The following is a 25,990-nucleotide window of genomic DNA, read 5'->3' as shown; positions in this document are numbered from 1 at the left end:
CTTAAACAGACACATGAAGGTAAATAAAGAGAACAAAGCTGAATCACACTAACAAATAAGGAATAGTGTCATACTATTAATCTTTTTTAAATGTTATTTGCAATACAATATAAATTCATAGAAAGTCTGGCTGGATTAGAAAAATCTCAGTCATGTTTAAATCCACATCTTCCACATCTATCAAATAGCCTGGTCAACTCTATCCAAGCGGTCTCTATGAAAACATTTAAGTCAATTCCACAGATACAGCTTAGCCTATTACAAGCCAAATAATAAAATGGCCCATAAAAAACAAGCCCTTATCTTAAAAATATCTATGAAGTTCTATCAGGATGTAAAAATAAAAGCCGTTTATTTCCCTTTCCTGTACCCCTATAGACTAGTTGCTGCATGTTCTTTTCTCAGAAAAGTCCCTGACGTAATAGCAATGTTATAATTTTTTACGCTTCTCAGTGGCTTTAACTGTACAATTTACAATTTAAATTAACAGAGCTCTAGTCTGGACCATAGTAGTTTCATACTATAATGTACCAGCTCCGTGTTTGTATGTAACATTGGGAAGGAAACACATGGAAAGAAAGTGTAATAAAACACATTTAAATGTCAAAATAGTCATACTGTTGAGTAATCCCAGTCCAAATAATTTTCAAGGACAATTTAAATATTGTTTAATTTTTAAAGAGCTGTGCAATAATATAAGTAGAGCAATAAGATGATAAGCCTTTTAGTTAACATCTCATTACAAAATACACTCAGAAAACATAGACATGGACAGAAAAGTGTCATTACAAATTTATTGAAAAATGTTACTACCGCATGTCACAATCTGTTAATGATTCAGACCAATGATTAAAATGACAGCATGTGGTTACAAAATATAACAAAAATATAATTTCAATATTGAGGTTACACTGACATCTCATAAAAACACAACACAATAAACAAAGCCGCTTAAATCTTTTCTAAAAGTTATACACATTTGTGTGAAGTATTGCTGTGCATAGGAAATCTTATCCCTGAAAATGATCAAACGCAAATTTAGCTTGTTCATATGTACTATACATTATTTTTTTATATTTTCAAAAGACATAACGCACAATTCTGTAACATTGTAGGCTATTAAAAAATACATGAATCTAAACCCCTCACCAAATATATTTTTTTCCAATTTGTTTGTGTACAATGACTTGTAAAAGGCAATGGACCATGGAGAGTGGCTGACAGCATCAGGGATTGGCTGAACTCAGTAATACTTTCTCTTGATAAAAAAAAAAAAGATTGGATAGAAATAGGCCTTGAAAAATTACAATAGTTTCCCTCCAATATTTTAACATCCAAGGCAATGCATGGCTGAAAAACAGAGGACAACTGCTTTTGTTTTGTTTGTTTGCCATTGTTTGGTTTATGGCTGATTCAAAACACTCCCATTAATGTTTTTCATAGAGTACTTTAGATTGCAGAAACAAAATGGTTTATACAGAAATCCTATTTAATAGTGATAGACTACTCACAGCCCTGTGACCAGCATATCTGATTTGTAGATATAAGTTGTTTTCAGGAGAGAAAGTACACAGAATACCAAATAAAATGAGTAATGTATTTATATTCTTTTATAAAGGCCTGCCGGACTAATTATCTTAAGTCAAACCATTTTTACACAATCACCCCAAACCCAAATACCTGCAGACTCCAAACACACACACATACGACACCCTTTGCAGTTAGAACATGTATCTAACAATTAGTAACAACAGCTACTAATTCACAAAAAATCCTAATTCACAAACTTAAACAGAGTGGGGAAATTATTTTTGAGTGAACCAGGTAAGCCAAAGTCAGATAGAGGCTCTAATAAGACAAAGTTGTCTTTGTACTGCCTGGAACCCAGCCAAGCCCACCCCCCGCTGATGACATTACAGCAGTGAGGTTGAGTGGAGGAAGACAGTGGGCATGCTGTTTTGACAGACCCAGTGATTCCTGCACTAACATCACACTAAAGCGGCTGTGGGCTTTGGTGTAATTCTCACAACCTCAGTCATGCTAAAGCAGATCATGTCCACCTTCCTCAGTCATCTGACCCCTGTCAAAACAACTTCCTTTTACTGTTATGCAGAGTCAGACATAAGCCAGTTTGCACCATGGCCCAAAAATGTGTATCTACGGAGCACAATATAATTCCATTTTACTGAAAAGAATGAGAGGGAGAGAAAGTGAATATGGAATGACCCTATATAAATGAAACATGGTGGGTATTTCCCCAGTCCTCCCCCACCCATGCACTTGATTCTCTCGATTTCAACCCCTTACATTTCCTTCCAGGCACCAAAATACTCATCTGCCTATCCTCATCCAGCCAAGAGCTTTTACAATTTGTGACGTGTTGGTTGTTTGGACCGCGGTGATTAAAACAGAAAAAGAGAAATTGTGTTGAAGGGTTTAAGAGAAAAGAACAATCAGGCACAGATGTCTATTAATTATATGCCTCACAAGTGGGTGTTCAGAAAAACCAAACTGTTTTTTTCCATATATCTTTTTTTTTTCCAAAGATTGGCTGTTATCACCATGGGGCTGAGTTGTCAAAAAGGTGAATGGGAAATTTTGGGTTTTGGGTGGTTTTAAGGTGGATTAAACATATTTCTCTCATTTAAACACGACGGTTCAAAAAAAAAAACGTCACAAAGAAATTAAAATAGTTTTTAGCAGGATATCTGCTCTTAAAAATATGCTTTTGGGCAGATTTAATGGTTACATTTGGTTGCGTTCATTGGCTTCATGGTTTCTCAATACAATCTAATGAACAGTGTTAGAGATATTGCTACATGTCCCAAGCATAAACGTGCACACATACTTTGGACTGTCTGTGGCAGAAATACAAAAACAAGACAGAATAGAGTTACACTCGCTTTGTGAAGGGACTGGCCCGTGACACATTAACAGACAGTCCCAGATAGGAGAGGAGGAAGTGGTTTAGTAAGGGCAGACTTGTTTGCAGTGTTTATCTTCCTAAGCCAGAGGACATGATGGTGTAGAGCTCTGTTCATTGGTTCTCCTGGGCAGGGTTCCAATGGGACAGCAACACTATCATGTGGCTAGACCGCTCCTTTCAATCCCTGTTCTGCAGGCACTGTGTAGATTCTACAGATGGAAATGGTGAGGAGAAAATGTATTAATGGCACTTCTTTCCTTGTTAAAGGAATAAGGTGATGTAATAAATCACAAATGTTCAATGTATTTGGAAAATATGCATAAAGTAAAAAATTATTACATATTCTAGAGATTTGGAGATTTTTTTTTAGATCCTTTCAGTAAGACAGGCTGTTTGCATTAATACATTTAGATTCAGGTACAGCTACAGACCTTTGTCAGAATCCAGGAAATGTATGACGGTGCATAGTGCTCCAGGGATTTGATGTGCTACAAGGCACGTTCTTTACGTTCACATTCATCTCCTTCCTTGGTGGGACTTACAGCTACAGCAAGCCTCCCTGTTTATCCAACAAGCTGAGGGTTGCCGTGCGAATAAGCCTTTTTTCAGCACACCTATCACTCAATACACACTACAACACAGCCAGAGCTGACTGTAGCCCTAGGAGCCCAGCAGTAATCCTACAGAGGAATTTAACCCCTTCTCGTTCTAAGCCTGCATCATTAGAGCTATATTGCTGAGGTGGCTACGTGCTAGCCGCCCTGCTGAACTCGCCAACCTCGTTTACCTCTCCATACTGTTTGCTAGGTCACGTAGCAGCTAGCTTGGGACAAAGGAAACTGATTACTCTGCAGAACACTAGCCCACACCACTCAGCATGGTTACACAACCAAAAGACTGAGAGAAAGGCAGAAAAAAATAGAAAAAACAGGTAGAACTAAAGCACCTGTGTAGAAACCCCTCCTTCCTACAGCCCTGAGGGGACTGCACAGACAGAGGGAGAGAGACAAATACACGCCCTATGACTCCCTCCCTCTCTCTTCCCAACTGGTTCAGGTGGTTTTCTGTGCTTTGTTGTTGTCAGATTGTGTCGTCATGTAATATATACAGACCAGGGATTTACTGTTCACTGTGCAGTGTTTTATTCTCTAGTTTTCTATGGACAACATTTCTGCTCTGGGCTCTGAGAGCAGGCTGGGTCTTGCCCTGTTGGGGTCACAAAGGGCCGATCCCTTTTTCTCTGGGTTATCGTGAACGGGTAAAGAAAGGTGGGGCAAGGTGGGGTAACGAAGGGATGAAGAGGGCTGGATAGCTATAGGAGCTGCAAGTAATTACAATACTTGTCCAGGCATGCTCGATGGCTAGGTGGATCTGTTCCTCCTTGATTGGGATTCAACATCCCAGCTATAGTTTATCTGGTTTTATGTTATGCTGGCAGGATGCCTTAACATCGTTTGGAGCCGTGGGTCGTTACGCTAACCCACTCAACAGGTTCTGTCACACCCTTCCAGGCAGGCAGGCAGGCGGGTGGCCTGGCATTAAGTGGAACATGCATAACGCTCAAAGCGACAACGATATCTGTTATCTCCTGGTGCTAGAGGAAGGCCCACTCAAGGTCTTAGAGCAAGTAGACATTCTATGTGGAATGAAATGGATTGACAAAGTAGAGTGACTTACAGATTAAAATGCTTTAAAAGCCCACCTCACACTCAATTTCCATAACTGGCTTCACTCAATAGAATCAACATTTACGGACCTGATACTTTTATCTGGATAGGGTCAATAAAGGAACTTTGTCGTGCTTGCTTAAACTTTTTTATCAAATTGACACAATGTCTTGAAATTCAGATACACTGAGAGAGTGAACAGAGAAATGTGGCCTTACCCCTGTTGTCGGTTGTGCATTCGGCGCCGCATAAACACTATGACTGAAACAAAAGAGAAAATAGAAGGTATTTATCAAGCTTACATGACACCCTAAAACTATAGTAGATCAGGTCCGGTCCCTGACTGAAAAGCTTAACATTTACTGACTTCAACAAAACTCCATTCTAAAGGTTGCTACATCCTGTCCTTGATCAAAACATCAGTAATATGTTCACCCTTACAGAAGTGTACACTTTCTATACTTAAATATACTATTAAATATTTATGTCAATTATACCCTTTTCAGAATTATGCCCACCAAAATAATTGGCATGCCTTGTTAAATATGAACAAAAAAGCTGTGACAAAATGTTTTTATTATCTTGATCTTACTCTCAAAAAAGTTGTCATGAAAACATATTAAGTATTTTATGCAAAAACATGCCTGCAACACCCCTAGAAAATCATCTGAACAAAACATAATAGTTGTACGTTCCTGATTTTACTTATGTTTACTTATTTACTTAAGTACATCTGGGTCTTTGGAAACTCTTAAGTGGTCATGAATGACATCCTGTTCCACTTTGGTATACATATTAGGCCATGGTTATAAAAAGCCACATGCCTGAAAATATCCATCTCCACCATTAGGGCAATTGTAAACAACTGGAGAAGTGATAAACCTTCTTAGAAGAGGGCTGATGTGTATTTTCCACACACACAGTGAGGATAGTTCAAGTGGTGAAAAAAATCACTGTTGGAGAATTGCAGATACTGGGTTCTTCAAGACTCTGAAACTACACTTACATATAATTTTGTTTTAGTGTAAGATCAAGCTGAAAATCCAAAATTAAAATGTTCACTGCCTTTTTTGTTTATGTTGCCAATAAGTTACATGTCAACAGTGTCAACTGATAACCTTTCAGACAATAAAAACATACTCTATCAGAAGCATCTGTATATTTTCATACACAAAATGTTCAGGGTTGTTTCCTTGAAAGCTTTTAATTGGATCAAAAGAGATATTAACCACTGACATTTTAACAGATTTTTTTGGTGTGAAGCCAATGCTGGCAGTAAGCAAGCATAATGCGCACTTGCAGCTTGACATTATTTGATTGACAGTTTTGGTCCTCTAGTAATAGAGATTAGTCCCGCATCAGACACAGCATTTTCTTACAGACCAAGGAAATTCACTGCCGCTTCTAAACTGTCCACGATCATTGTGTCTGCATTCAAAAATCTGTGACCTTACAGATATGAAGCTATGCCATAATCGAATCACTTTTGAGGCACCACAGTTCTGAAAAGGTCTTAAAAAGATATTCAATTAATTAACATGTCCATGTCAAAGGGTAGAATAACAAGGAACCAGGCAAGCCTAGTTCAGCCCGAACGCAAAAGTATTGGTCCCTTGAAATTCAAACTCCGGGTCCAAGGCTTGACATTGGCACCCGCCCACCCGCCAAATGCGAGTAGAATTTGGCTGTGGCGTGTAACGCAATCACTCTTACTAGCCACTTTGGCGGGTGGCATTCTATATATCTACACAGGGTTTTTCCTGCATTCAAAGCTCAAAGGCAACAGCTTCCAAAATCTCGCACCGCCTCTGTGTTGGCATGGTGAAACATGATTTTGCGCTCATATAGAAAACGAAACACTGCACCTAAAAAGACGGTTGGAGGAAACTTTTTCCATATTGAGTGTTGCCTAGTGGGGTTTGTTTCTAACACAATTGGACTGTTTTTAATGGGCTTGGGCGAGTCGATCTTTTTCTGGAGTCTTCGGCAGAATACAGTTTACGGTTAATGCAATCTTGCATACAGGACCACACGGGTCCAGACATCGAGATGAGTAATATCGGGAAAACAAGTGGATCCAAGTTTTCTTTTACAACTAAGCATGTCAAAGTATTCCCTTAAAACATAATGACCTCAAACTAAATCTAAACTTTTCAGGTGACTTCTAGTAGCCTAAAATTACAGATTTATTTTAAAGAGAGATCGCGAGACAAACGAAGATGACTGGTGAAAAGACCATTAGTATGTAATAATCACCAAAAACATTAGGCTATATATGCAATATATAAGATTATATATATATATATATATATATATATATATATATATATATATATATATATATATATATATATATATATATATATTAACATATTTAAGTTACTAACAATATAAACATATGAACGTGAAGACGCTGGATAAGCGAAAGCAGCAGAGCCTAGTACAGCTGATGGAATTCGAGGAAGATAAAGGACGTACGTGGCGTCAAGGCAAGGATGGGGAAAACATTACTTGGCAAGGGTTTAATAAATACAGCTCTGTTTCGTTTTTTATGCAAGTCTATATTAACAAGAACATAGCATAACAAAAATATACAACAACAATATTGACTGCGATTAATTATAAAGCTGCTGGGTGATTTCATATTTCTTTTTAAATGTTCTAGGTTATGTTAAGAATAAATATATTGCTTGCATATTTTGGTTGATATTAGGGAGGACATTGTAGCGTACATTAGCTGCTCAAGTAGACATGGACAACAGGCCAGATTTAACACTATAATAGTTGTCTTTTCAAGTGTGTAGCCATATTATATAAAGTATTTCACAGAGGGGTGTCCGGTAGAGTGGGGTGCCACCTTTGCCTAATAGTGACTGAACCAGTGAACAAGACAGGCTAAGATTTAGCACACCATAGTCAGATTTTATCAAATGAAACATAAATCCCCAACAACAAAATGGTGGCTAGTGAAAATGCTAAGTGGCTAGTAACTTTGGAAAACCACTAGCCACAGTGGCTGGTGAGCAAAAAGGTTAATGTCAAACGCTGCCCGGGTCGCCCTCATGAAAGGGTGTGTCGCTAACCACTACACCACAGAGCTCTATGTTCGATGGGTGTCAGTATAGCCTCTTGTGTCTATGAACAAATCCTCTTTTGCCACTGGACGTTTTAATAGCTAATTTGCCATTTGTGAATGTTATTGATACAGTTAAACTGACTAACGTTTCTTACTAAGTTTACCTCCACCACAAATAGCGTCTATGAACTGTTAGCTTTTGTCACTGGCTGTTTGAACAGCTTATTAGCCGGTAACAGGCTTTACCAGTATCTACTAACTTACTGGGAGTCTGCCAAAGCTATTTCATTTCATGGCATAAGAATGCATTTTTTTCTTTCATGGCTTACCAACATACTTTTTTCTTTCATTCGTGAATGCCATTTATACAATAACTGTCAAGAAAGGTGAAAATAACCAACTTTTCCATCAAGTGAAACAACAAGATAATTGTGGAAATAAAATAAATAAATGTCGTTGTTCACAACAGATTCGAACTTGAGCCTTCCACGTGAGAGGCACTGTCTTTAACCATAACACCACAGTATTACGCATTTCACCAGTCGCTAAACACTATTGAGCATTGTCTTGAACTGGCTAATGTTTCTTATTAAGTTTACCTCCACCACAAATAGTGTCTATGAACTGTTAGCTTTTACCACTGGCCGTTTGAACAGCTTATTAGCCAGTAATAGGCTTACTGGTGTCTACTTATCTCTCCTGACCCAACTGGTGTGTTTATCTCTCCTGACCCAACTGGTGTGTTTATCTCTCCTGACCCAAAATGCATGCACGGATGCGTACTTCAAAAATCCACCAGAAACAGTCACACTATAACCTTAAGCTGTTTTATTTCAGGCTTCCTATAATATAGACACTGGAGGTTTTAGCCAGCGAAGTTGTCGTCTATACGGAATAATTCATAATGCGTACTTCGCATCGCCTGCAAGGAGATACAAACTCAGGACCTATAGTTTGCTGGTCCACTTCTCTAACTACTATGCTATTTAACATGGGGTAGTCACTCACTCACTAAGAGACATTCGCTCTTCTTAGCCGGCTCCACTTACGCAGTCCGCCAAAAGGCAAGCTGGCAATTACACATTTTATAAATGCATTGTTCAATTTTGATAATTTGGCGTGATATGGATTTCACTCAGCTCTTGCTTATTTCCACCATTATGTTTATAACAGCTTCAGTTGATTTAAACTTCTTAATTATTGCCCTAATGGTTGAAGTGGTTATGTTGGGTATGTAGGTATTTCATGCCATTGCCTAACTTATGGTAATTCAAATTACATATGGTAATAAATCTGTTTCTTCTGACCTTCCCCATGTTGATGGATGAGTAAGTTACTTTGGCATAAGTGTCACCTCATATGCATAACCCAGTGAAACAGGAAGTCATGACCACCATGTTTCCAATATACAGCTCCAGAAAAAATGAAGAGACCACTGCACCTTTTTCTTTCCTTTCCAAAAAGGTTAAAAAAGAAAGTTTTGATTGAAGAACAGAAGCGTTCAATTTGCAGTGGTCTCTTAATTTTAACCCTTCTGTTCCTCACTCAAAACCTTCCTTTTTGACTTTTTTGGAAAGGAAAGAAAAAGGTGCATTTGTCTCTTCATTTTTTCCGGAGCTGTATGTATCAACATCGGGGCAATGCCCTAGGGCTAACCACCTGGCTCAGGCCTGCAAAACAGGGCCCTTAAATGCAGCCCAGCTGCTACCCATGATCACAGTTTGGCTACCACCCATTCACAATGTATACACCCCTTCAATCAGGTATCATTTGTGGGAGGATAACGGGGCCCAGGAAAAGCAATGATGCAAAAATCTGAAACCTTAGATTAAAAACTGATGCAGAAAAGCTAATCCATTCTTTTTTTACTTCTAGATTCGATTATTGCAATGCTCTTCTTGCCGATTACCATGATAAATCAAAAAATAAACTTAAATTAGTGCTGCAAAGGGCTGCTAGAATCCTAACTAAAACATTAAATGGTGAACACATTGCTGCAGTACTAGCCTCTTTACTCTGGCTGCTTGTTAGGGTTAGGGCTGATTTCAAGGTTTTATTGTTAACCTATAAATCAATACATGGACTTGCTCCTACATACCTCACTGAAATGATTGAGCCATACATAACTACATGTAACCTTAGATCGCAAGATGCAGGCCTTTTAATTGTACCTAGAATTTCAAAAAAAGGCAGGGCCTTCTCTCCTAGTGCTCAACTACTATCGAATGATTTGCCAATTAAGGTTAGAAATGCAAACCCAATGCAAACTTTCAAGTGTCTACTAAACACTCATCTCTACAGCATGGTCTATGATTAAGTGTAGTCAGGTGAAGGTGACCAGAAAGGATTGCTAATGTCCACCCTTGCTGTCTTGCCAGGTGGGCTCTCATCGCCATTGGGATGCCCTCCCTCCAATGCCATTCGGGGGCGGAGTCACTGGCTTGTTGTTGTCTCTCTGTTGCACACTTGTGCAATTGGGCTGTACTCTGCTGGCAATACTCTGCCCTCTTTCAGGGTGGTTGCGGTCGGTGGGGGTCCCTTTGGTTGATGCTTGGCAATGTGGGTGGATTGATTTCCTGCCTGTTGAGCCCTGTCCGGGGCCTCCCCCAGGTAGGGCCACAGTGTCACTTGGCCACAGTGTCACTCACTTCCGACCTGGACTAAGTTTAAATAGACTCTGGACTCAGCCCACTTGCATTTATTAATTATTACAATGTGTACTCTTAATATGTTCACCCGGGCACAGCCAGAGGAGGACTGGTCACCACTCTGAGCCTGGGTCCTCTCAACGTTTCTTCCTAAATTTTGGCCTTCTTAGGGTTTTATCCTAGCCACTGGAATTCAACACTACTGTTGTTTGCTCTTTGGGGCTTAGGCCAGGTGTTTTGTAAAAGCACTTTCTGATAACTGCTGATAAATTTGATTCATTGATTGATTGAACAACGTTGTTTATTTATAGCATTTTGGGGCAAATTCTTACCAAGGGGATCAATATTTCTGGAGGTGCTGTAGATCTCATATTTTCTAGAAAAATACATTTCTTTCATTTCTTTCTTCACAGACACCCCAAAATACATTTCTAAATATTCGGTCAAATTATAATTTGTGTAGGATTCTTTGCCTGAACTTGCCTTATTCACCCATACCTTTCTAATGCTTTGGTTCTGATCTGCCTAACTACAGATACCAGGACCGTTTTAGCAATGTTGTTAGGTGTGAAAGGATTTCAGCCAGTCATGCTGACTTCAACTTTTCATCCTTACCTACAATCACTGTGGCAATTATTGCCACCACACTCACAGCTGCCACAATGACAATAATAGTCACTCCATCTGAAAAAAAGGAAATGCACCAAAGGTTGACAGTTGCAACACACCAATAAGAGTGTACCTCTTTCTGACATTCTTATTCCTGACATTCATCTACACCCTCAAGTAGACATTTGTAATTATAGTACAGTAGTACAGCACAGTCTCAGGTAAAAGAGAACCAATGGGTCTACTGTATTTTGACATAATACTGTGAAAGTAAAACGAGTCATAAACAATTATGTTCTTCATACCTTCTGTTTCTCCTGTTGCCTTGTCTGCATCCATATTTAAATCATTATATTTTGCTAAAATAGACAACACATTATTATTTCTTTACAAACACAAACAAGCATTATAATTTTTTTACACACATTATTATTTCTTCACAAACACACATTATTCTTTCTTTACAAACACAAACACACATTCATCACGTTACTGTCTTCACTGCAGTAATTACAACACCACCTGGTTGATGTGGCAGAGGAACTGAAGGGAAGAACAGATTTAAAAGATCATTCTTATTTGACCCATTTCACACAGCCAACCGATGCTCATTTAACGCATCCTTCTGGGATCTGGTGAGGAGGAACAGGCCTAGGTGAGGACACAGGAATGTTTCAGCAGCTAGCAATTCTTCTGGCTCTGGGAAGGTGTTTCTCCAGGATATGCAGCATCCCTGCCAATGGGGTGAGCTGGGAATCAGCCCAGCTGCCCTCCCTGTACTAAACAGTTTAGTAATTCTCTCACAGGAACATTGTGGGGAAAACAAAGAGTGACAGCTAGCATTGCCAGAAGAGTACGACAATGCCAATGTGGATTAGTAGACTGATGTGGCAGAAAGTGGATCCACATGTCCGTCTTGTCTAGGTCTTCCTCGGGTTGACCCACAGGTGTTCTCCCAATAGCTAACTGATCCTATTCTGGGGTTAACGATGAGATGGATGAGGGTGAAATATTGGTGTGATCGCTCTTACTGTGCAGATTGTCCATCACTTCTAACAGAGGGCAAGTTATTAAAGGGATATACTCACAGATTATTTCAGGCTCTTCACTTGTCATATTGTTTATTATAGTCTCTTGTCTTGTCCCATCGTCATCATCATCATCTTCGGAAAAGAAAAGGACAGTAAAACACCAGTTATTGTCAATATAAGGTAGCTTATCAATCAAACATTGGTACTATACTTAAATGGCTGTGCTTTATTTGAGGATTTGTTGATGGAACATTAATGGATCCAGTCAGGGCACACAATTAATGGTTACGTGTGTAACATTGTAACATTTGCAAAGCATGTTTCACATGATGCTGAAAAGGTGTCATGACACATTTTTACAGAGACTCTAATCCATATTAGTTTACAGAAAGATTTTGCATAAATTGCATTGCTTGAGGGTAAAATAACAGATTGTTTTCTGCTTTTTCTTAACAACTCTCAAGATTAGAACCAGCAACCTATTGGTTACTAACCCAGTGCTTTTTATCTGCCACTCCTGATTTGCATGTAAATATGCCACCTTTGGATTACAGATAAGGATATATTACATACCTAGTTCATCTGCTGATCCTTCCCTCTGCTCTGAAGTAAATGTATCTGGATAGAGGGGGAGGTTGGGATTAGATTTACTGATAGCCCAGACTTACATCTAAGGTTCGTCATTACAGCGGTGCACTAGCTGGAGCATGGTGACTGTCCGGAACTACTCATGTGGGACACAAAAACATAAAGCTGGCATCCATTCATTTAATGGTATATCCACCCATGAGCTCTGTGCCTTATTTAGCTCACAGGCAAAGTTTCAGTCTCAATTTTAAAGGGTCACATTTTCCTGGGAATAACTACTTGCTTTTAAATAGATAGACAAACAATGTCCACATATGTTAACATTTCCATTACACTGCACTTCTAACATATTTCCATTTTCTGTTCTCTTCAAGGTATATGACCCAGAGACACTGTGTATGTGGTAAACATACAGGCAATGGCACTTTATCAGTGTCTCCAGATCTGTTGCCAGGGTGTAGTGGGAAGGTGATTTCATATGATTCCTACCAGCAGATCCTTGGAGAGTCAACATCAGACACAGAAACAGCAATCGCAACATCTTCAAAAGCTGGAGGTTAGAGAAGTATAACCAAGTTATAAATACCAGTCATTAATATTCGGCAATTGATGTGTGAAATATGAAAATTCATTTGAAAACTGAAAATAATATGGTGTGAAAGAGTCTTATCTCTATGTTATCGTTGGGACTTGTCAGTTGTTGCTTATTCAAGCTTTTAGGTTAACCTCAAATCTACAGGCATTCAAAGGAAGATTACAAGTGTTGGTAAAAAATTAATTTTTTTCTATAATTATCTGACTTTAATGACAACTTATTTCAGGTGGCACATGCCCTGAATTTTTTTCTCTGGGGTAGGGGTGGATGTAAATCACATTTCCCACAGTGCTCAGCATAATGTAATCCTGTCCTTCTCTAAGCACTCTGTCACAGCCAGCTGGCATGATGTGCCTATTCAACATTTTCCCCTCCCACCTGGGCAATGGTGTGTAACAGTGTGTGGGACAATGGACAAATTCACGGGTACATTATGTACTGTGCGTGACTATGTGTACTCTGTGTGTAACCTTGTATATGTTTATACCATGTGAGGCCAGAATGCTGTGTCTTTCCTAACCACCCACTATTCATTATTAGTATTTCTTAAGGTAATTCATTCACTCTGTTTTAGCCATTAAACATTGTCAACCTCTATTCAGATCCTGGAAATATGCAGTCTTTATCATAACTAGACAAATATTTGCATTTCTGCCAGCTCCAGGTTGTTTGTTAAGCAAATACTCAAATTGAATTTAGCTGGCTGCTGGCGTCTTTTTCTCAAGGAACCTCATATTACTTCCTGGTGGCAGCGGGCCAAGAACAGAGTCTGTGCTCTTCCACTATTCGCTCATCTCTATACCACACAGATGTGGAATAGAGCTGTTCCCAGCAAAACAAAGCCAGCTGGCCGGCCGCAACACAATTGGCGGGGGTTTTAAAACAGGCCTAAGCTTGGGAATGACCTCTTCCCTAGACAAGGTCTGGCTGGGTGGAAGACACCTTAGTGCTCAAATATAGCATGGGTCCCTGGCACGCACCCAGAGATCTCTTCCCTAGCAGGGAACCAGGAGTGATGGAAGAATTCTCCACATTAAGAACTAGAGCAAATGTTCCTGCCCTCGCTCTTATTGTCAGCGTTGCCCATTGTATACAGGGACCCTGCTTCCTCTAGCCCACTCTTGGCTGAACAAAAAGAATGTGAGAGGATGTCTAAAAAAGCCCTTCTACCCTCCATCCACACTGCCCTCTACCCCGATAATGTTACAGAAATATTGTTGGACAGAGAACTTAGTACAAATTTATTTAGAGGAAGTATGATATAATGGAGGGGAAGAGAACAGTAACTAAGTCTCCTCTGTCTCAGTTCAGTCATTCAGCGGTCACCATGTTCCTTATTCACTAAGCCTGAAACTAACCCTTAACCTAACTCTCTTCATAGGGACTAATATACCCACACACCTATACACCTGTGATCATAAACACATTTTAGGCATTTCTATCCTAGTAGGGACAAAAGGTTATTCCCATTTCCAATCAGATATTCCCCTAACCACAAACCCTGACTGATGCTGCTCTCTTTTTCTCTTACTCTAAATGTTTCACAAACACACACAGCACACTGCAGACATTACTTTGACATGAGTGATAAGAGTCACTGATGGAGAAAGATAGTTGACATAGAAATTAGAGGAAACAGAGAGAGAGAGAGAGAGAGAGAGAGAGAGTGAGTCAGTGAGAGGGAGGAAGGTAGATAGGGAGACAGAAAGCTATCTTAGTAAACTGTTATCATAATGATTTGTACATTTACAAAAAAGCACAACATTGCAATAAAAGAACACGAAGTAGAACGAAAGAACACAGCAAGAAAACAGAAAACAGAGAACGAGCTACATTATATGAGCTAAATAATGATGTATTATTACTTGCTTTGAATTTCAAAATGTGGTAACCTATGGTTGATTTTATATTTTTTGAAAAATATTAACACAACTTGTTGCACTCCTTTAGGATCTGTTTTTTATTGATGTTTCTAGAAACCATAAAAAACAAATGTGTATACAGACAGTACCAGTCAAAACTTTGTACACCCATCTGGGACCTGAAAATAACAGACCATTTTGTTAAACCAGTCAAATTTTTTTGAACCAATAGAATCACCATAGTGCTTGAGTTAGCTACGAATTCCAAGTTTGAAGGCAAGTGCTTTCGTGACATTGCCGGCGCATATCAGCATTTACTGTACATGACAATTTCCGTTGACACGTTTTAACTCAACTGTGCCACTTTCAGAACAAATGGCCAGAAAATCCTGGAATGCATCTTCAAGTGTGTGAACAATTTAGCATTAGACACCGTAAAAGAGTAGAAGGGGGCTGTACCCCCAATGTAGAACTGTGAACAAAATGAAGAAATGGCCAGTTTAATTCTTATATAGTGCCATGTGGTAGCCTAGATAAATAGAAAACCATTTTGACATGTTAAATTGACAAAATTAACACGTTAAATAATGCTATTCGACACCTTAAATAACCATGTTTGACACTTTAAACAACACTACGAGATGAGTCGATTAAGAAACAAAAAGGCTGCTTGGAGTTTCCCAAAAGGTGCCTAAAGGTCTTTCAGGTGATGAGACTATGAGAAACTATCTAATGATACCAAGATTCCACTCTTTGGCCTGAATGCAAAGCACCAAATCTGTAGGAAACCAGGCTCCGCTCATCATCTGGCCAGTACCATCCTTATGGTAAAACATGATGTTGTTAATGGTGTATAATGCTGTGGGGATGTTTTTCAGTGGCAGGGACTGAGATACTAATCAGGATTGAGGGAAAGATGAACAGAGCAGAGAAAGAGCACCTGCTCCAGATAACTCAGGACCTCAGAGTGGGCTGAAGGTTTGCCGTATTTCACAGCAACCTTAAGCGCACAGACAAGACAACTCAGAAGTGGCTTCAGGACAAGTCTGTGATTGTCCTTGAGAGGCCCAGCCAGAGCCCAGTTCAACATCTATGGAGAAACCTGAAAACGGCTGTGCAACAACATCCCCCACACAACCTGATAGAGCTTGAGAGGATCTGCAGAGAGGAATGGGAGAAACTCCCCAAATATAGGTGTGCCAAGAGTGTAGCCTAAACTCAAGAAGACTCAAGGCTGTAATCACTGCCAAGAGTGCTTCAAGAGAGAAGGGATCTAAACGCTTATACACATAACATTTGCAAACATTTCTGAGAACATGTTTTTGCTTTTGGGTATTCGGTATAGATTGATGCTAAAAAAAAAAGAATTAATCAATTTTAGAATTAAGGCTGTAACAAAATGCCGAAAAACTGAAGGGTTCTTAATACCTTATGAATGCCTTGTAAATTGCCCAAAAAAAGTATATTAAAATATTTCATGCCCTCCCAAGTGGCGCAGCAGTCTAATTTTCCTTTTGTAGCCATGCTGACTGTGCCACTAGCTGACCAGTGGCTGGGAAGAGTGACTGTCATTTTCTGCTGTACATAGGTACTGTGTCTAGGTATGGGTTTGGCTCACCAATGGGACCACCAAATTATTGTCCATAATGCTTGAATCACTACCAGCCTAATTCCTACACATCTGAACCATACTAGTGTTTTCCCAGCAACCTATCACTGTGTCTCCTAAAGTAGAAAACAGAAAGAATACAAAAGGCATTGCTTGTAATGTGATATCCAAGTTCTGTAGATATAAAAAAAAATGACTATCTTACTCATCTGTATTCGACAATTCCATGCTTATCACAACTGGGTCTCACATCCCTCTCAAAAAATAATTAATTCAAACTATTGCTCAAAAGCCTTTGCGTCATCTGCTTTGTAGGCGAATACACCAACCACATTTGGTCCATTTGATAGTCCTCCCCACCCTATGTGCAGAACTTTGGTCAAATAAAACAGAAAGAGCTCAGAAAATATTGAGGTCAGACATACACACGCTTGATGACGTGTACAAACACACAAGAAAGAACACACACACTGACGTGCACGAGGCAGGAAGTGAGCAACTGAGTAGAGTCTGGCAGTCTGATAATCATGTCTATGTTTTATGTTAGTCATTCAGCCTGACTCTGTGTCTCTGTGGGCCATATCTACATCTGACGCTATAACCCTAATATATAACCACTGTTTGAGGACAAAAGTGTACAGACCATAAATCTGCTTCTTTATGTGATTTGTCCCAACATTTGAATTGCAAATGTAGATTTTTGTTGAGCACATAATACAAAGGGAAGTGAAGCAGGTAGTAGCCTATTCTGTGGGTCTAAAGTTAATGAATGCAAATAAACAAATGTGCATGGCTACAATAGTATTATCTATATTATATGTTCTTTATCCAAACAGTCTTAAATACGAAATAATTGCCTTACAGTTTCAGGCCAGTCAAAATTGGAATATCTGTTATTAGCTATTGGTTGATAAGAACATTTGAGGAGATGTGTTCTTTTATGGCAGAAGTGAAGAAACACTTCACTGTAGTGCAAAGAAAGGGCAAATTGTTATATTCCTACAAAGCAATATTGGCAAGACAAACACTGTAAGTAGACATCCATAATTCCCTTTATTTCTAGTTTTTTTTATTAAACATATAAATAAACATATAACATATTCGCTCAGAAATATTAGCAATGCAATTTCACTGTTCATCTTGTTCAGGTATAGAAGACTTTCGGCTACTGTACTCTACTGTACTGGTCCTCTACAGCCTACTGCGGAAACTAATTTCTAATTTCTATGTCTAAACCCACAACAGAAAGTGAGCTGACATGGAAAACCTTTGTCAAGCTATTATAACACAATTTACACTATTTATTCAAAAGAGTCCAAAGGTCTTAAAATAAAGAAATGTCAAATAACACACTTCAAACTTTCTCCTCTAGCTTCCTAGTCTGTAACATTCAACTCTATCGTAGTTATATTGTATTACAGGCTCTCAAAGTACTCACCCACAGTGTCTGTCTGTCTGCACTGCTTGTTGCAGTATGCGATTATGACACCAAAATTAAACTGAAAGATGTTCGGGTGCCGGGGGCAGGAAGCCTGTGCTGCTGCGAAAGACCAGGTTCAGAGGAACACGTTTGAAATGAAAAAGGGGAATCACAGCTGATTAATCCAAGATTAGAACATTCTCGAATACATATAATGCCAGCACAGATGTTTTGCCGGGAAGATAGCCTTGCATAAAAATAGCCTTATGTATGCCTACATCTACATTATCAAAAAAATGCAAATGGTAGATACATTGAAATTTTGTTCTGCTTCATATTTCATTTTAAAACACTGAAACTCAAAACCAATGATTGTAAAATCTAGTTTTTCTAATAATAATAAAAAAAAATATGTTGCCAACATAAGTTACAACCCACACATGTATATTGGATATGTGTGATTTTGGCTTATTATCCCTCATGGGCAAATTTGATCAAGGTTGTTCAGGTTGGTTTTGCACAATGCTTGTGGACCGCAATTTTCAAACAGGGCCACAGATTCTCAATGGACTGGGCCACTGTAGGACATTTACCTTTTTGTTCTTGAGCTACTCCAATGTTGCTTTATCCTTGTGCTTGTGATCAGGGATGGGCAGTATTTATGATACATGTATTTAAAATACATATTTCAAATCCAAAATAGGATTTTTGTGAGGTTCTGTGTTGTTTGGTTTTGCGTTTAATCTTGAATGTAACGCCACTGGGTGTAGCGTTACATTCAACTGGGTGTGCGGCTGATCTGGGTGTGCGGCTGATCTGGGTGTGCAGTTGATCCCTGTCTCTCTCCCTTTAAGGATTAATGCCCTGGATGGTCAGCCTCTGGGCACATGAACTGACGATGTCACTCTTCAGATAGGGATCCTTCACTCCAAGGTAATTCGGCTCTTGGTGATCCCTTCTCCCAAAGAACCTCTGAGACACCTGTTCACACCTACATTCCGTCTGTGTACGACAGGTTCATGAGTTTTAAAAGGAGAAGGTGTCCAGCTCACCTCCCCGTCGACCAGAGGACTGCGCCATAGACCTCCTTCCGCGGGTGTCCCCTCCTAAGGGAAGGATCTACCCTCTGTCTATCCCAGAGAGCGAGGGTATGAACCTATAAGTCAATGAGATGCTGGACATTGGAGCCATCTGTCCATCCACGTTGCCAGCGGCATCTAGCTTCTTCTTTGTGGGAAAGAAGGTCTGCGGTCGCCATCCCTGTATTGATTACAGGTCACTCAATGACATCACCATCAAGAACAGCTTTTCCCTTCTTCTTATCCCAGCCACTTTGGAACTACTAGGTCAAGCCTCCATCTACACCAAGTTGAATCTGCGCAGTGCCTATAACCTGGTTCGCATCCGGAGTGGGGATGAGTGGAAGACTGCGTTCATTACAGCTCGGGCCACTATGAGTACCTGGTAATGCCGTATGGCCTCACCAATGCCCCACCCAACTTCCAATCCTTCATAAATGGGATTTTCCGGGACATGATCAGCCAGTTTTTTGTTGTGTATATAGACGACATCCTCATCTACTCCAATTAGCTGACAGAACGTTTCCCACATCCGCCGGGTCTTACAACGGCTAAAGGACAACCATCTATACGTCAAGGGAGAGAAAAGAGTCTTCCATGTGACCACTGTCATCTTCCTGCTGACTCCAGGAGGTGTTGGCATGGATAAGGACAAGACCTCTGTTGTGCGTGATTGGCTTATCCCATTGGTTTCTCGAAATTCTATCTGCGTGTGTTTCGTAACTTTAGCAGTTTAGCTCTCACCACTGCACTCATCACACCCCTCTCACTGCCTTCTTTTCATCCATTGGACCGACATGGCCAATACCACGTTTGACACCCTGAAGTGCCTGTTCACCTCAGCCCCCATCCTGCGGCAGCCACATCCTACCCTTCCCTTTATCCTAGAGGTGGATGCGTCTCAGGTAGGTGTAGGGACAATCCTCTCCCAGCGGATGGGCACATCCCACAAGGTGCATCCATGTGCCTAACGTTGCCATCTCAAGATTCTAACCCGGGTCGCCCGCGTGAAAGGCTGTGTCGTTAACCACTACAACCACTTTTGACACTAGCCGTTTTAATAGTTAATTGGCCATTCGTGAATGACATTGATACAGTTAAACTAATTAATGTTTCTTACTATGTATTGCGTTTGCCACTGGCTGTTTGAACAGTGTATTAGCCAGTAATAAGCTTTACCGGTATCTACTAACTTACTGGAATAGTCATAAGAATTGAGCAATTGCTAGCAAGTCTGCCAAAGCTATTTCATTTCATGGCATAAGAACATATTTTTTATTTCATGGCAAAACATCATACTTTTCATTCGTGAATTACATTTTTACAATAACTATCAATAAAGGCGAGAGATACTGTCTTTAACCACAGCATCACAGGTTTCAGCAGTCGCTAGACTCCATTGAGGATTGTGTTAAATAGGCTTACTAGTATCTACTAATTTCCTAGGAATAATCCTAAGAATTGAGCAATATCTAGCAAGACAGAAGATGAACTATTCCATGCCAGAAACAGTCGCAATATTATCTTATACAGTTTTCCGGGTTTTAATCAGCTAAGTTTTCAGTTTTTCACCTGTAGTTAACAAGTCTGCTTCTCTAACCACTACGGTATTTAACAAGGGGCAGTCAGGCGGTTGGGCAGTCAGTCAGGCGGTCGGGCAGTCAGTCAGTCAGAGACATTCGCTCTTCTTAGCCGGCTCCGCTTACACGGTCTGGCAAAAATGTAATTGTCAGCAATTACAACTTTGACTCTTCTTGGGTAGAGCGCTGACTAGTCGTCCAGTCCCTGTTGCTGAAAAACATCCCCAAAGCTTAATGCTGCCACCAATATGCTTTACCGTAGGGATGGTTTTGGCCAGGTAATAAGTAGTGTATGGTTTCCTCCAGATTATGTAGCTTGGCATTTAGGCCAAAGAGTTCAATCTTGGTTTCATCAGACCAGAGAATCTTGTTTTTCATGGTCTGACAGTCCTTTAGGTGCTATTTGGCAAACTCTATACAGTCCTGTGTCTTTCCCTTTAGGAAGAGTGTTGGTGGTTCCAAGAGTTTTGGAAGAGTGTTGGACATTCCAGGATTGCACCTGGAAGGATTGTACCTATCTTAGACTGAGCCTGAGATGTCTTGATGTAGCCACTCTGGAGAGTGAATGTGATATGAGTTAATTCTCCAATTTATTTCAGAGGAAAGGTAATTAGGAAGTTTTTGTAGGATGGCTTTATAAACAAACAACATCCAATGTCTGGCTCATCTGGATGACAAGGTAGTATATAAAAGACAATGATGTGTAAAAAAGCCTGCAACATTAATAAAATGTAGAGCCGCATGATAAACTGAGTCAATCATTTTCAAAACAGAAGCTGAAATGTGCTGATCATATAATTAGAATATCATCAAAAAGTTGATTTATGTCAATAATTCCATTCAAAAAGTGAAACTTTTCATTACACACAGACCGATACATTTCAAATGTTTATTTCTTTTAATTGTGATGATTATAACGGACAACTAATGAAAATCCCAAATTCAGTATCTCAGAAAATTTGAATATTACTTAAGACCAATACGTTTTTTAAAAACTAGAGGATTTTCAATAAAAACAGAATTACAACCCAAACCAACTGGTCTAGTGGAGATATGACCAGTAGAAATAGAAAACATATTTCCAGAGTTAATGCCATTTGGTCTGTAAGTTTGACCATTCACAGTATCACATACTCTCAGCGAAACAATGGCAAAATGTTATATACTGTATAATTGGACATGGATCACAAGTCTTTTTCATAATAGAGGGCTGTAAAATGGAATTGTGTGAAACAGATGTATTGCAATCGTGCATAGAGCATGCTAATTGAGTAAGTGAATTGTCTAGCTCAAGGTTTTTCACCTAGTTGGCTCGGGGATTAAAACCAGGGACTTTTCATTTACTGGCATGAACACTGTTGACCACTAGCCAACACTTCCACCCAATAAGATATTGGTATAGTCTATCAATTGATATTTAAGGTGTACCAGGTCTATACTGGTTGCAAATTGTCATTAAATGTATGTGTGTGACTTGCATGGTTATTTGATCTGTCATTATTGCACTTCATCTTGTAACATTGTGTGCCACTCCATGTCTTTCCCCATCATTGTGACTTATGTGAAAGATTACTTAATTTGTCTGATTAATACTGAGTTGTGTTGGATGTGTTAGATGGGCCCATTTGCAATAAGACTAACAAAATAACTTTGTCTTTGAAACAACTAAAAACAGTCTCTATTCTATAAAGTATGTCCATATACATATATGTACTTTGTTTAAGGGATTCATTTGAAATATTTTTGAATAGATCTACACAGAATCACTCCAGGGCAGAGATGTACAGTGTGAATCATCATGATGGAAGACTATCTACATTAAATATTGTCTGAAGAAACACATGTTATCCCCACAGATCCATATATGTCACACAGCATTACAGTTTAGTTGCCCCTCCCTCTCCCTTAAGCCTCTCATGTCTCAACAGTCCTCTTGTAACTGTATTTGTATAGTTTTGTGCAGTTATGTGGTATTAATCGGGTGGGGCTACCTTTGTCTCAGCTCAGAGATAATTAAAACATTGACCTGGATATAGTGAGGGTTTGCCTTGGCTTGTGGATATTCTTAACTTTAGCCTAGTGTCCGTTATTCAAGTAATGATAATGCGTGACACTTTAATAAACACTTAAATCGTTCAATTTCTCCCAGGATGGTCTATTGCCTTTGGCCAGGTTGTCAGTAATAAATAAAATTGAATCTCAATTGTCTGGTTAAATAAATGAAATCTAAAAAAACAAATAATAATCATCATGGAGTAAAATAATTGAATGACCCTCACCCAATTTCACAAATGCTAGTACAAGACTCATAACCGATCCACCAAAAGGTATTTGTTTCAAGACTCAAAGCATATTTGCAGAGTTTTGAAGGAGGTTGGTATGCTCTTGGGGATGGCAATCAAATATCATCCACTTATAATCATGTTTTGTAATTCACAGTACTGTCGTTATTGTCTGTATTGCGTTTGTGTCATCATTTATAAGAGCATGGCACTATCAGCACCAAAGCAGTGGGTTCGATGCCCACTAGGGTCACATACAACAATACATGGATTCACTGTTGTCACTGGATAAACGTGTCTGCTATGTAAATGACATGTATTTCACTACTGTATTGGCCAATATCATTCTAGTAAAGCATCAAAAGACCCCAGCAATTTCCATTTCATAAACAAACATTGCAATGTGATATAGGTATTTCGAGAATACTAAAGTGAAGAAGGTACTGTTTTCTTAGAAATAAAGGTACAATTTAAAACCTAAAAAGGAAGAACACACTTTGGTTCCAGTTAGAATCTGTAAGGTTCCCTATAGAACTATTTCAATAGAGGACTAGAGTATTCTACAAGGAATCCAAAAGGGTTATTTTATATATTTTTTTCAGACCTTTGGCATTCTAGTTGTCAATTTGTTGAAGTTATCTGAAGAGATTTCAGCCCATGCTTCCTGAGGCACCTCCCACAAGTTGGATTGGCTTGATGGGCACTTCTTACTGACATGCTGCTCCCATGACTGCTCAATAGGGTTGAGATCCGGTGATTGTGCTGGCCACTCCATTATAGACAGAATACCAGCTGTCTGCTTCTTCCCTAAATAGTTCTTGCATAGCTGTGCTCTGGGTCACTGTCCTGTACTACAAATTGACTCCAATTCAGCACAGTCCACACAGTATGGCATGGTGTTGCAAAACTGAGAGATCGCCTTCTTTCTTCATGATCCCTTTATCCTGTACACATCTCCCACTTTACAACCACCAAAGCACCCCCAGACCATCACATTGCCTCTACAATGCTTGACAGATGGTGTCAAGCACTCCTCCAGCATCTTTTCATTTGGTCTGCATCTTACAAATGTTCTTCTTTGTGATCTGAACACCTCAAACTTAGATTTGTCTGTCCATAACACTTTTTTCCAATCTTCATCTATCCAGTGGCTCTGTCCTTTTGCTCATCTTAATCTTTTATTTTTATTGGCCTGTCTGAGTTATGTCTTTTTCTTTTCAACTCTGCCTAGAAGGCCACCTTCCTGGAGTCACCTCGTCACTGTTGGCATTGAGACTGGTGTTTTGGGGGTATTATTTAATAAAGCTGCCAGTTGAGGACCTGCAAGTTTAGGCATTGCTCCTCCAGATAGAATCTGTGCCCTCTGGTTTTGTTTCCCCATAAACACTGCAAATTTTATATGAATTAGATATGCCCCCTCATTTATGATAAATGCCTCCTCAGTCATTTCATTCTGAAACCAGGCTGCTGATAATTTACACCAATGTAGATATTCCATAAAAAAAACTGCCATTTCCAGCTACAATAGCCATTTACAACATTAACAATGTCTACACTACTTCTGATTAATTTGATGTCATTTTAATTGACAAATAATTAGGTTTTCTTTCAAAAACAAGGACATTTCTAAGTTTCCGAAAACCTTTGAATGGTAGTATATATTGTGTTTTGCTGATCAACACAATTTAGTCAATATATTTCACAGAAAACTTGTTTTCCTGAATGAATAGATTTGTGTTGAAACATGTCTTCAAACAAAATGAATGTGCAGTGAAGGGTTTGTATGTAAGGATAGCTGCGTTACAGGTCTGACCAGTTTGAAAATGTGTACACATGCTTGTCAAAATAGTTCCCAAGTGATAAAAAAAGAGACGTTAAAGGGGTACTGTGTAGAATCCTGCCTCTAACATTTACAAGACTGAATTTAAACAATAACATGATTTGCCTCATTCTCTTTTTCCCTTACCGAACAAGACCGGAAATGTATTTGCTAGTCCAGTGTGGTTTAGGGTGGAGGGGTATTGTAAGTGTCTAAAGCAAGTATGAAGAGACTATGCGTCAATGCAAACTGACCAACGGAAAAGTTTAAAAGGGGAATGTCTGAAGCACTAGTTATACATTTGTTGAAGAAAATATTTTAAACATTAACTTAAGTCATTAACTGCAGATGCATTGCGGTCATTTATGCTTGTATTTATGCTAGTAATACAGTAAGAATCTTACATATGGCCCCTTTAGTTTCTACATTGTAATTATTTAATATTGGTATAAAACTGTCTGCATTGGGATCCAAAGCACTTTTAGTAATTAGCTACCTATAAAAGCATTATATGACTTTCTTTCATCCATATATTAGTCATGCATCGCACCTGCGATCTTGCAAAAAAATTATATTACATAGGTTACTTTACAGCTCAAACTGCAAACACAGCAAAATACTACAGTGTTTTCTTCACAGCCCAACCTTCTAATATACACAAGACTGTGCTGAAAGTGAATCATTTAAACTTCAGCTATAAGGCTGACATTGCATTTCTTAATTAAGGTTCTTGCTCAGTTCTAAGTTTATACTGGAATGTATCACTCACCTCAAGTTGTGCTGACAGTTCTAGCTGTGCAGAGTTGATTCAGGACCACTGCTATGTTTTGTTCCACTGTTGATGTGGTCCCTGGTAACATGGGAACTTCCTCAGAATGTGTGCACGTTCACACAGGTGCACACATAAGACCGGGGTCAGGAACTAGGAACTGTGTTGTGAATTCTCTCATTTGCTGCTGAGCCAGGTGAAACCTGACACCTTCCCTGACAGTGATATTTGCATTTGTGTATTTTGTTGGCTTTCCATACACGCTGCTCAGTGTTCCTAGCTGTTCTTAGTGTTCCTTCCAATATGTGCCCCATTTCTTGTATATACAGGTATAACCTCCCAACTTTGCCTCATCACAACAATTCCTGATGGGATCGGGAGAATTAAAGATTGGGACATGCATTCTTAAATACACTTATTTACCTATTCC

The 25,990-nt window shown here is 39.3% G+C and overlaps 1 protein-coding gene across 2 annotated transcripts; it reads right to left on the bottom strand.

Moving 5' to 3' along the window:
- Window positions 1-780: 780 nt before the first annotated feature.
- On the bottom strand, window positions 781-25,727 carry si:dkey-262k9.2. 2 transcript variants are annotated; one of them, XM_020041250.3, is made up of 9 exons: window positions 25,561-25,727; window positions 18,050-18,151; window positions 13,035-13,095; window positions 12,531-12,575; window positions 12,015-12,089; window positions 11,232-11,285; window positions 10,933-11,001; window positions 4,812-4,854; window positions 781-3,135 (listed from the first exon to the last, which is right to left on the bottom strand). In XM_020041250.3, the coding sequence occupies exons 3-9, from the start codon at window positions 13,084-13,086 to the stop codon at window positions 3,090-3,092; spliced, it is 384 nt and encodes a 127-aa protein (XP_019896809.2). In that variant the 5' UTR covers window positions 13,087-13,095; window positions 18,050-18,151; window positions 25,561-25,727; the 3' UTR covers window positions 781-3,089. The 2 variants fall into 2 exon arrangements, with proteins under 2 accessions (XP_019896809.2, XP_010883357.2); XM_010885055.4 differs by lacking the exon at window positions 18,050-18,151 and having other exon boundaries at window positions 25,561-25,725.
- Window positions 25,728-25,990: the final 263 nt, after the last annotated feature.

Source organism: Esox lucius, chromosome 20 (genome assembly GCF_011004845.1).
Source record: "Esox lucius isolate fEsoLuc1 chromosome 20, fEsoLuc1.pri, whole genome shotgun sequence".
Lineage (NCBI taxonomy): Eukaryota > Metazoa > Chordata > Actinopteri > Esociformes > Esocidae > Esox > Esox lucius.
The sequence above is the reverse complement of the archived record's forward strand: the minus strand, read 5'-3'. Positions and strand labels throughout refer to the sequence as shown.